Source organism: Nanorana parkeri, unplaced genomic scaffold (assembly GCF_000935625.1).
Source record: "Nanorana parkeri isolate BGI_ZX_2015 unplaced genomic scaffold, ASM93562v1 scaffold1254, whole genome shotgun sequence".
Taxonomy (NCBI): domain Eukaryota; kingdom Metazoa; phylum Chordata; class Amphibia; order Anura; family Dicroglossidae; genus Nanorana; species Nanorana parkeri.
The window spans coordinates 33,790-46,412 of NW_017307522.1; the positions used below are offsets into that span (position 1 = coordinate 33,790).

The following is a 12,623-nucleotide window of genomic DNA, read 5'->3' on the forward strand; positions in this document are numbered from 1 at the left end:
GGGGTTCCCTCTTAGACAGTTGTTCCCAGAACCAGTGTCCCTATTGCAAGATTTCTCCTGACTTCTTCTGGGGACAAATTTTGGATTTTCCACCACATTTTTCACAATGGTCACCGGTACTAATAGATGGGTTATTCCCTATTTTTCTCTTTTTCAATGGCTTTTTAAGCCAACATAAGGTCACATTTGGTGTTAAAAGCATTATTATTCTTTGCATTCCTCAATAGGTGTGTAGATAGCTTATAGGAAACATTTATTACCCTTTCAAACTTGCAGAGGAGGGCATTAGTTCAATATTCCTTAATTTAATAGTTCAATAACCAATACAATTAGCAATTACAATAACCTGATATCATACAAAACATGCTATTTTATGTGACCAGTTCATCTTTTAGTTGCCCACTATATATTTCATTTTATAGCTTTATAGCAGTGAATGATTTTATGAACAGTTGTTAAATATATCAGCAAGGTATATATTTGCATACAAGCTAATAAAATGTTATATTGTCCTTCACCACTATTATTAAAAGTCATGGCAAATGTTATAATGCATAGTTGCGTTCTTATTTTAACAAAGTATACAGAAAATGATGTGTTGGATGATTACACACATTAATATTTTCACCAGGGCAATTTTTATTATGATAACACTTGCTGGCCACTCCATAGGACAGAAGGATTAAAGGGCACTGCACTAAGATTCATATAGTATGTTTGCAATGTTTACTTTCCTTTGGACATTTGTAGCTGAGGAAATCAAGGGAACTGTAGGGATAAGGGCTACAGTAAGAAAAACCTGAAACCATCTCTTCTTTCTCTTATTTGTTGGCCTATCCAGCTAAAACGTAGATGTAAATATAAAGCAAACAGCATGCTTCCTCCAACTGCACATTCCAGCAATGAACAAGTTTTAAGTTATTTATTTATTATTACAGGTATTTCTATAGTGCCAACAATTTACGCAGCGCTTTACATAGTAGCACATTCACATCAGTCCCTGCCATCGAGGAACTTACAATCTAAGGTCCCTATCACACATGCATACATACACGACTGATTTTAGACAGGAGCTAATTAACCTTCCAGCTTGTCTATGGAGTGTGGGAGAAAACTGGAGTACCCGGATGAAACGCACGCAAGCACAGATATTGGTATTCAACTTTTCAATCATTTTACCTTCAGCAGTGAAATCTGTAGGTGTTTTTGAGTGATGGCCAAGTTTAGAATAGCTAATTACTCTCTTGCTCAGATATTTTTTTTTTCTTTTTACTGCATTACTATTATGGACTTTTTATAATGACGCCAACTGTGTTCAGTAAAATGTAACAACCCATCTAAAATCAGTTTACATTAACTAGTTTTTCTGAATGGAGGCAGGCTGTAGAACTTGGTCCTTTGTGATATGTTACTATATAAAGCCATATAAAGCATAAAGTGACCATCTTTATTCTAGTTACTATGGTTAAATGCAGGTTACATGTGCTTGATTTTTAAACCATTGCTTGCATGGTGTTCATTGTAATGCCTCTGATTTAGACCATAACTTAGGTTTCTAATATGCTTTCATTGTTGTATTTCAGATTAAATATGACTTTTTGTTTGAGAAACAGTACGTTTGCTGCTTGGAAAAATGGAACCGACATGTTCACCAGAAAATCTACACAACCTTTATACTAGTGATTCTATTTCTCCTCCCATTAACATTGATGCTTCTGCTCTACAGTAAAATTGGCTATGAACTCTGGATTAAAAAACGAGTTGGAGATGCATCAGTGCTTCAAACTATACATGGCAATGAGATGTCTAAAATAGCCAGGTTAGTTTATGTATACTTATTTATGCATCCTTGTGACCAATCATTGTCTTTTAAAGTATATGTAAACCCAGATAGTAAAATTTCATCTCAGGTTAATATGTTAATATTTCAAAGTCATTTTCAATATATTAAATTCTGCATACCTGGTGATTCTTTTGTGAAGGTAATTTTTCAGGCACTTCAGTCCCTGCCTCACAATTCTGGAATTGCATTATTACCATGTCACCTATGCTCACTAACAAGATTAGAAAGTGGCTGTTTAAATACATATTATGAATCCATGGTCCAATGTCATCATCATCATCATCATCCGGAAACCCACCCTAATAAATGCCATGCAGCCATCACAGGAGCAAGTGCATGTTGCTGAAAGAGGCAGAAATGAGGCTGCAGGAGATCAGCAGCACAAAAGATGTAAAAACAGTGAAAATTATATCTTGTTAATGTTTATGATACATAGCTCTTTTGCAAACTGAGTGTCATTGAGTTAGTTACATTCACTGCAGCTAAAAATTGGTAAAGCCTTAGTTGATGACAAGTCATTCATCTGTAGATTATATGCCACAAAAGCTGCATTGCATTGAAATTTGATAATATTGTTGTTTAAAGAACGTGAATCATTAATATGTTCATAGAATATAAAAGATTACAAGCACAATCAAATAGAATTGTTGTGTTGGCCTGCCAATTCTACTATCCATAAGTATACATTCCTATTATAATTGAGATAACAGCTACTTTCTATTTGTGATTGGTAATTTTTGGGCAAAATAAATGCTTTTCTTTCTCAGTTTTGATACCAACATCATTGAGTTTTGTCTAATGCAAAATATAAAATGATAATGTTCTCTGAGGTGATAGAGAAATAAAACATGCTCCCTGTTTTCGAAGCAGAATGTTGACTCTCCCTTGACCTAATCAGGTGATTGAAGGATGTGAAAACGGGGCCTTGGTATGTGATTATATTCGAAAGGCTTTTCATTTTTGTAAAAGTCCATTTCAAATGTGCAGAGATAGGAACATAGGTTTTTTTGTGATTAGTGCGTAACTGTACAAATACAACATACAAATCTTTACTATTCCTAAGTGCCATATGCTTGTCAGTCTCCTGATCACTTTAGAGTATAAATACATTGCTTTAGGCACATACTGGATGATCCATAAAGCTGGCCATGCAAATGGAATTTTCAAGCAATTGCAAACACTTTCAAGCAGCTCTCCATGACACATAAAAAAATAAATTGAACAATTCAATTTAACCCCAATAGTTTATTTTGAAAGGGTGAAACTATTAAAATTTTGGCGGTAGGTTTCCACAATCCATTGTTTTTTCTTTGTGAATAAAAGCTTGCTGAAATTGTTTGAGATTTGCCTTGTATTTTGCCATCAAAGAGTTTTCTTTGAGGCCCCTTTCTCATGGGAAGTCTGCTCAGATTTACCTGGCAGTTTTTCAGGCAGATCTGATTGTAAGCCCAATGTAACACTATGGGCAGCTTATTGTAAATTGTTTATATCCAATTACCTCCAACTCTGTCTAGGCCTATAAAAAGGAACAGAGTTCTGTTTTGGCGTACCTGATCATGACGAATCGGAGGTAATCTGATGTAAACGGGTACATGTCCACTTACACCTGACTCCCCATAGGCCTAACATGGGTCCATGCTCAAAGGTGACATCTGCTCTGTATCGCTCTGATCAGCAGGGAACAGATGGCACCTGTGTGGAAGGGGACTTAACCTCGTATGTAATTTTATGCCTTTAAAGTAAATGGGGAGTGGGGAGGTGTTAAAACCCCTGTCAGTCTATCCGTGTCACTGTTGGGGAGGTTCCCCTTTCTTTGTCCTGGTGACCAGTTGTTATTAGGACAGAAAGTAATGGGAAATCCAAATATTGAAGTTGTCTTTGAAGAAGAGGTGAAGGCAGATCTTCCAGTGAGGACCTGTGACAACTATCTAGAAAGGAATTTCACTTCTCACTTACTGCTTTGTCTCTGTGACAAGAAGTGAAGTTAGATCTCCCGAGACAGCAAAACAACCTGACCAGATTTTCAACTATTTTGTAGGTTATCTAACACTAAGCAGATACTGGCTACTGGCTTTAGATACTTGTGATTTTTGTTTGTTGCCTTTATAACTTTTCTAAAAATTATTAATAAATGCACCAATAATTTCGAATTATTATAATACAAGGTACTCTGCATACAATTCCCTCTTACGGGGTTTCCATGCTAAGATAATCTCTTTTTAACCCCATCATGCCTGCAGGTAATTAAAATCTTTGGGCATAGACCACATTTTGTTGTTTTAGTTTATAACATTTTATAGCATTTTTTTTTATTATAAGCAGACAACTGGTAACCAATGTTAAAAAAGCATTTTTCATCTGTAAAAGGGTTTTACACATGGCTTTCACTGAATGCAAAGCTTGGGGCAGTGTGCAAGTCCTAGTATGCATGTAAACAGTGGGATTTGCGTATATACCTGTACAGCCACGTCTTCAGTTAGGCTGTCAATGATTTCTATAGGCTGGCCGTATGCAGCTATGTGGTGCAGCTGTCACTACCGGCAAGAGATATATGCTGGGATGTGTGTTGTATGGCCCTCTTGTGGCTGTGTACAAAAGTACTAATTCATTGCGTGAAAAACCAATAACATTATTGCTTCTAAAATATTTTTCTTATTTATCCTGGTTATTTTTTTCTGAAATTCTACTAAAATATGGGACACAAATAAAATAATTTAGAGGAAAAAAAGTACAGCATCAGAATTGTTTTTGTGCTGTGCCTCACCCCCTCTGACCTTTTCCTAAACAAGCACACTGAAATGACCCAAGCATTCTTGTTGATGGCCAGAAGTCAGATTGTACTTGCCTCCAATAATGCAATGGAATGGTCTTACGATTTTTCAGATCTTATCAAGTAGTTTGAAATGAGGATTTCCTTGATAAGATAGGAATGGCCTTCATTAAGATCTCTGTGATAAGCCCTTGCCCCCTGCTCTGGCCAACACATGACATTATTAGAAGTCTGTGAATGCTACTCTTTGAGGTCATGGCATATGCTACTCTATGTTTTAACCCCTTAAATGAAAACTATTAATGGTATTTGGTCATCACATCTGGTAATGTGAGAATATTTATTTTGTTTGTAACCAGTAATACCAGGGTTTCATGCTCTGTTCACCAGAATTGTGAGAAATCGATATTAATTACATGAAAAATTAGAGACGAGATGAACATTCTTGGGTTCAGTTTCAGGGAAGCTCGCAGAACTGTTCCTAAGTTCTGAATGTTAATAGGAACACCACTGAAGTCCATAGGACACATTTATATGGACATGTTTCTGGTTGGGTCAGAACAGTACTGATTGTGTTTCTAAGGGCATGTTAAAAATTATTTTAGTGCTGTACTTATTTTGTCTCTCCAGACATATTTTTGGTTGTGTCAGAATGGAGCAGGCTTTGTATTTGTGGGCATGTATTCTTTTTTTGATAATTGATGTTATTTATGTGTTTATTTGCTTTGTGCACACACGTTGTGGAGTCAGCACCCAATGCAGTTGGCGGTGGGGGGCACAAGGCAGCTGGCCTTGGAAGATTGTAGAGAAGGTATTAGAGCATTTGTACCACATACAAGAGTTTCTGCTAGAAAACAATATTTATTATAATCAATAGCTAAAATTGATTTATAAAAGACCAAAAATGTAACACAATCTACTTTATTTTTATGGGTAAGTTAAAAAAAGCATACAGTAAGGGGTAGCGGTGGATGAGGTATGTTAAGAGTCAGACATGGTTTCCCCAGGCTGCTAAAGTGCAAGTTAAATTGATGGCAACACGTCTCACAAAAGTTGGGACAGGGTGTAAGACCATGCCTAACAGCAGAGTTACGACTGCGCATGCGCATAGGCCTGTTCACCACATTTGCGGGAAGCAGCGGCTACTGCGCATGCCGGATCCACCCCGTGTTTCACGTTTCCCTGCTCAAACCGGCTGTGGTGGACCCTTTTCCCAATCGGGATCCTGGGCCCCCGGCCCCTACCATCATTGATGGTGGTGAGGAATACGAGGTTGAGTCCCTCCTTGATTGTCGAAGGAGGGGGGGGGGCGTTTGCAATTCCTTGTCAAATGGAAAGGCTATGGGCCGGAAGAGAACTCCTGGGAGCCGGAGTCTAATTTGCATACCCCATGGCTCACGGCTCACCCCACGGTTGGGCATCCGGAGGCTGCCCGTTAGGGGGGGCACTGTAAGACCATGCCTAACAGCAGAGTTACGACTGCGCATGCGCATAGGCCTGTTCACCACATTTGCGGGAAGCAGCGGCTACTGCGCATGCGCAAACGGCAGCTACTGCGCATGCGCAAACGGCACATGGCGCACAGGAAGTGAGTTTCTCTGTCTGGGAATGATCCTATTTAGCTGGCCCAACTCCCAGGATCTTTGCTGAGTGGTCTTTCAGCTTTAGTGTGTATTCCTGTATCTTGCCTGTTGCCATATCATCATCGACCGGATTCCTTGACCTTGCCTGATTGCTGCCTGCCTCCGACTTCTGCTTGTCCCTGGATTCTCCTTTGCCTTCTCCTTTTGTACCTTGCTGCCCGATTGTTGCTGACCCTGGCTTTCCTGACTCCGCTCTGCTCCAGCCGCATCAGCACCTGCTTCCTGCCTCACTGAAGACGGGCCTCAAGGACCTGCCCAGGCCCAGTGTCCTGCATCGTCCGGCACCGGTGCTGCCCGTAGTTTCCCCACCTCCTGTCTCCACATTCAGGGGTGTGGAACTCGTGCTGCAAAGGAGGCCTCCTCACAACTCGGCTCACCACCAGGTACGTGATACAGGGCCATGTTTACCACAGTGAAGCACCCCCTCTTTTTAAATAACATTTTGTAAATGTCTGGGAACTAAGGAGACCAGTTGCTTGCATTCTGGGAGATGAATGATATCTCATTCTTGCCTGATATAGGATTCTAACTGCTTAACAGTCCTGAGTCTTCTTTGTCGTATTTTTTCCTTTCAAGATGCACCAAATATTTTCAGTTGGTGAAAGGTCTGGACTGCAGGCAGGTCAGTTAAGCACCCGGACTCTTCTACTATGGAGCCATGCTGTTGTCATAGACGCAGTATGCGGTTTAGCATTGTCCTGCTGAAATATGCAAGGCCTTCCCTTACAAAGACATCATCTGGATGGGAGCATATGCTGCTCTAAAACCTGGATATATCTTTCAGCATTGATGGTGCCTTTCCAGATGTGCAACCTACCCATTCCATACACACTAATGCTCCTCCATACAATCAGAGATGCAGGCTTTGAACTGAGTGCTGATAGCAAGCTGGAAGGTCCCTCTCCTCTTTAGTCCGGGGGACGCAGTACCCATGGTTGCCAAAAAGAATGTCAAATTTTGATTTGTCTGACCACAGAACAGTTTTCCACTTTGCAACAGATCATTTTAAAAGAGCTTTGGCCCAGAGAGGAAGGCGGCATGATGGAGCTTTAACTTGCATTTTTGGATGGCATGGCAAACTGTGTTCACAGACAGTGATTTTTGGAAGTATTCATGAGCCCACGCATTGTTCCTTGTTAGTACCACTTACTTTGCCAACTTTTTGTTGCCCTGTCCCAATTTTTTTGAGACATGTTGCTGCCATCGATTTCAAAATTACCTTTTTTTTTCTAAAATGGTACACTCAGTTAAAACCTTTGATATGTTTTTTTTATTTTCTATTGTGAATAAAATATGGGTTTATGAGCTTTGCAAATCGTTGCATTCTGTTTTTATGTAGATATTTTTTGGAATTGGGGTTTATAAATGGATAGCTGATGGAGCTCTGTCCCTTGTTATCTTAAACTGGACACAAAGTGAAGCTGAGTTGTTTGGAAATATGATGGCTGTAAGTGCTTGAGCACAAATGTAAAGGAATACTTAGCTGGGCAATGTACATTTGTTTGATCTGGATTTAATATATAAAAAGTTTGAAAGTTTAAAGGAGAGCTATGAGGTGAGTGACTTTCATTCAACCTCATAGTTCGAGCCGATGTGTGACATTGAAACTGTCACATGTCAGCTCAATAGATCGGTAAGTGAGCAAACGCATACCGTCGCTTGCTCACTTCTCGATCATGTCCCTGCAGAGAGCTGTGACTGTCACTCAGGGACTCCCCCCTCCCTGTCCGATACTCCAGCGCTGACTGGAGGAACAGACGGGGGAGGGGCGGGTACAGCTGGCTCTGCCTCTTGATAGGCAGAGCCAGCTGTCACTCACGCAGCTGGGTGGATCTTAATGTCGGGAAGTAATGTCGGGATCCGTCCCGGCTGCGGTGCTCTCAGTATACCGCGAGCTGTAGCGCGCGATATACTGAGCTTTGGGTCACGGGAGGACGCTAGTATATGTCCTCCCATGATCCTTAGGAGAACTATGTGGAAAAACACCCCATAGTTCTCCTTTTAATATTACTTTAAGAGTGTGTCCATTGGCAACCACTTTTTCAACTTTAAAAGTAATGCTATAATAATATGTGATCCTTATTAATCAGCATTCATTTCCATACCAGGAAGAAGAAGCGAGCAATCATTATGATGATAACAGTGGTTGTGCTTTTTGCAGTCTGCTGGGCACCATTTCATGTTGTGCACATGATGATAGAATACAGTAAGTAACTGCTGTGTCTTTTTGCTTGATTTGTTTTTAAGGATTTTAATCTCCCAAAGTTTGTAAACAACATAATGAGAAGGAGGCATTTCAGGTATTCAGTGGGTTCTGGAAAATAAAATAAAAAAAACATAAATTGTTCACGTATAAGCCCTCCAAAATTAGACACACACAAGACACACACTAGGCGTACATATTGCAGCATTTTTTTGCCATAATTAAAAACCTAATTTAAGGCTCAGTCTGCGTAGTTAACACATCAAGATATGGATGCGGCTAAAGTAACGTTCCTTATCCTTGTGCTAAAGTTTTGTGAATAGTGCCTTTAGTATTCATAAATGGACAAGTTCTGCTGGTTATATTGTGTCATTGAATTGGGTGTACTTTGATTCTTGTCCCATTTTTATCTTTAATATATCCCAGTCCCACTGAGGATTAGTTCAATCCCGTTCTGTGATTTGGCCTGCAGTTCTTCATTGGACACTAGAATTCCATGGAAAATGTGTGCTTTTTAACCACTTACTAAGTTGGGCACTATACCCACAAAATTCCTGAAATGTTAATTCTACCACAGATACGATTGGCCTGTTGTGCACATTGCATAAAAGATACAATATTCTGGGATGTTTTATTGTCAGAAAATGATAATCAGTATAGGTATCAAGGTAAAGCCCTGGTACAAATTTTAGACTGTACTGCTCCTCCTTACTGAACATTTCCCCCTTTCTATCCACCACTTCCCCCACTTTATTAAATTATGAGCTTACCATAATGCAGAACATGCAAAACAAATATCACATGAGCAAGAGGGGATGATGACATGGGAAAGCATCCATGCCTTGACTTTATTTTTCAGCTTGACTCCTGTTTCAGCTTGACTGTTTAGGATGCAGTATTCTTTTTTAAATCCTGTTTTCCTTACTTTCTGTTATAAAATATATCAAAATATAATGCAAGGACAGCAGAAATGACCCCTCTTTGGAAAGTAGACACCCCAAGGTGATTTAATTTTTTGCTACTGTTTTGGAAATGAAGAAACCTGCTGGTACTGAGGTGGTGAAAACATTGAGCTTGGTAATGGTGCAGTAGATAGAGATCATCAGGTCATACACAGATGAAGATGGAGATGAAAGGATCAATATGCAGGATCATGGAGGTGTTTCTTAGTCGTTAACATAAAGTTCAGAGACAGGATGAAGAAAAAATATATATACAGCTCATGCTCAGAGGAGAAGAGGGGTTTAAAGGGTTGAACAAAGATCCCAGAATAACATTTTTAGAGTGATTAAAAGGCACAGAGCCACTTTGACTCTGTGCAGTTTGCCTGTGATCAGAGTTGTCTAATGACAACTTGATCACAGGCATTGTGCATGCTCTGTGGCGTACACAAGTAGTAGACAGGGTGCTGTTTTAAAATTGCACTCTAGAAATAAACATCCACCACTCTGCTATTTATGAATGTATAGCAGGAGTAGAGTGGGTACACTACATTTTTAATCTCAGTGACCTGACACATTTTGAAAAGTTATTCTCTCAGTTCATTAATACTGACCTCTCTGAAGGCACTGCTTATTGAAAAGGGTATATCCAAAAAAGATGGAATGGCAATATAAGAAGAGTGAAGAAATTCCAAGTTAAGGATTTAAAACATTGTGCAGGGTTGACAGCACAATAAATTGGTAAACCTTTCTTTGACCATGTTTTATCTTTTGCACTTCTTTCTAGGCAATTTTGAAAATGAATATGATGATGTCACAATCAAGATAATATTTGCAGTTGTGCAAATAATTGGATTTTTCAACTCAATTTGCAATCCGATTGTATATGCTTTTATGAATGAAAACTTTAAGAAAAACTTCTTGTCTGCCATATGTTTTTGTTTCATAAAAGACTCCTCTACACCCTCAAGGAGACCCGGTAACTCCGTCATTACATTAACTCAGCAAAAATCAAGAGACAATACAACAAGTGAAGAGACCAGGAGGGAAGCTTTTAGTGAAGGGAATATCGAGGTAAAATTTTATGACCAACCAGTTTTTAAAAAGACCACAAAAAGACATCTTCACTTTTTTTCCTCCGAACTCACTGTTCATTCGTGATCATGTAAATGCCCAAAAAGTGATTTGCCATTGTCACCTACAAAGCATACCTTTCCATTTTATAACAAAGCTACACATACCAATCACAGGTACTGCAACTTATAAAATGTATCAGTATATGCATTTGAGACAGATTTGAACCTGAGAGAGTAATTTGCACTCACAGTAAACTTTCTTTTGAGAGCTATCTCACAGCATACCATAGACTCCAGTCAAATACACATCTAATGCAAAGACAGTATCTAAAAACTCAAGTTTTATAACTGTATGACGCTTAAACAAACATCTAAGAGAATGCTGTTAGTGTGTATTTTATATAAGATTGGCTGTATTTTATGAATCCTTTCAAATAAAAGCATCTGAGGTCCAATGTTATAAGATCTGAGGCTAGCAAATGTGCATTTCTTTCAAGTAAAACATACTTTTATCTGATTTAGTCAGAGTGGCTAAAACTGTAAAATTGCATCCTTTTATCACAAGGTATGAATTTTCTTCAAGGGTTTTACTTACACTGTAGTAAAACAGAAAAACGCTTTTTTTCCCCAGAAACTGTAACTGATAGAAACGTATTCTTATTGTGTAACACTGTTATTTACTTGTGGTGCTATTTTTTGGACATCATATGCCCATTATAATCAGAAGGAATGAACTTTTGTCTTAGAAATTAAGACAGAAATGTATGAAAGAAGTAAAATGAATCAGAGCAATTTTTATCAATATCATTTTTTAAAAGTTGTATAGCCATACCATTGCATAAGCATTCTAATGAAAAAAAAAATTAATCTTCTTCAGTAAGGTAGAGCAAAGAGCTGTGTTGGTGTGAAAAGCAGCGAACAATCAGATTTTTTGCATTTGAATGAGTTGTGCATTACAGAATGACATTAAGCTCATTAACTGGTTGTGTGTATCATCATAGGGCAGTTTCTCACACTACATTTAAGCATTCTAGCCCACATTTGACAGCCTGATAACTGACAATGCATTTCTGTTAAAGTGAAAGTCAACTCCTTTTTCTTTCAGTTTTTGACAGTGGAGGAGGATTAGAACTCCTATCAGATTTGATCTGCTATCATGGCTCTTTTAGAGAGATTTACCTTCACTTTCTGTCCTGTTGACAACGGTGAGGGAAGATCTGCAACAGGGACCAAAAAAATGTAAATCTTACCGGGGTGCTAGCCTTCCGTTACTCTACTAAAGACAAGAATGTTTTTTCTGTCTGTGATGCTGTTGGAGATTTCCCCTCACTTCCTGACAGGGCTTCTAACATTGCCAGCAGGACAGGAAGTGAGGATAAATCTCACTAGAATAACCCTAGATAGCAACAAAAACCTGATAGTGCTTCTAACCCTTCCCCGCTGTAAGTAAAAAAAATTTTGGCTGTGGAATATACTTTAAGAAATAAAGGACATGATTTCCTAAGATCTAATTTCTGTCCATTCTTTTATTTATGGTGCGGAAATGACTGTCCCTGATCTTCTAAAAGCAAATACAGCATGTAAGCACATGCACATGGTAATGATACCCAACTCTGGTTTGTATAAATGTAGTAAGTTCAGGGCTACTTGGCCATGGTTGCTGACTTTTTCCATGCAGACATCCCCTTTGTTCATAGGAGCAGAGAAGCAGGGAGTTTAGCATGAATCAAATATTTTTTGCAATGTTTTAATGCAAGTTTGATATTTGGGAATTTGTTTTTTAAATAAATAGAACTGACTTCCCATATTTAATTTTAAAGTGCACCAATGCCCAGACTATGGACATTAAAGTATTTACACATGTTTAACAAGCAGTAAAATTCGACTAAAACAGTGCCAATCAGCATTGAGCTGGCCAAGCAGCATGAAGCCCGCTTCCCGAGCAATCAAGAAGCCGGGTTGCGGGTAATGACATGCCACCCGGATTGCTGATTGCCTGGGAAGCCTACTCCATGCTAGCAGAAGTACCAATTATCAGTGAGTACCGAAAGATAAATATCGATACCGAAAAACCTGTATCGCTACATTAAAAAAATCCCATTACAAGTTAACTAGAAGGTAACAGCAACTTACATTTTCCCACTGAG

At 38.9% G+C, this 12,623-nt stretch overlaps 1 protein-coding gene across 1 annotated transcript in view; it reads left to right on the top strand.

Moving 5' to 3' along the window:
* The window catches only part of QRFPR (pyroglutamylated RFamide peptide receptor), a 36,299-nt gene extending 25,723 nt beyond the window's left edge, over positions 1–10,576 (top strand). The window contains exons 4-6 of the mRNA XM_018568858.1: positions 1,584–1,819; positions 8,365–8,462; positions 10,188–10,576. Of these exons, the coding sequence (XP_018424360.1) occupies positions 1,584–1,819; positions 8,365–8,462; positions 10,188–10,561 (708 nt within the window). The 3' untranslated portion in view covers positions 10,562–10,576. The remainder of the gene's footprint in view (positions 1–1,583; positions 1,820–8,364; positions 8,463–10,187) is intronic.
* Positions 10,577–12,623: the final 2,047 nt, after the last annotated feature.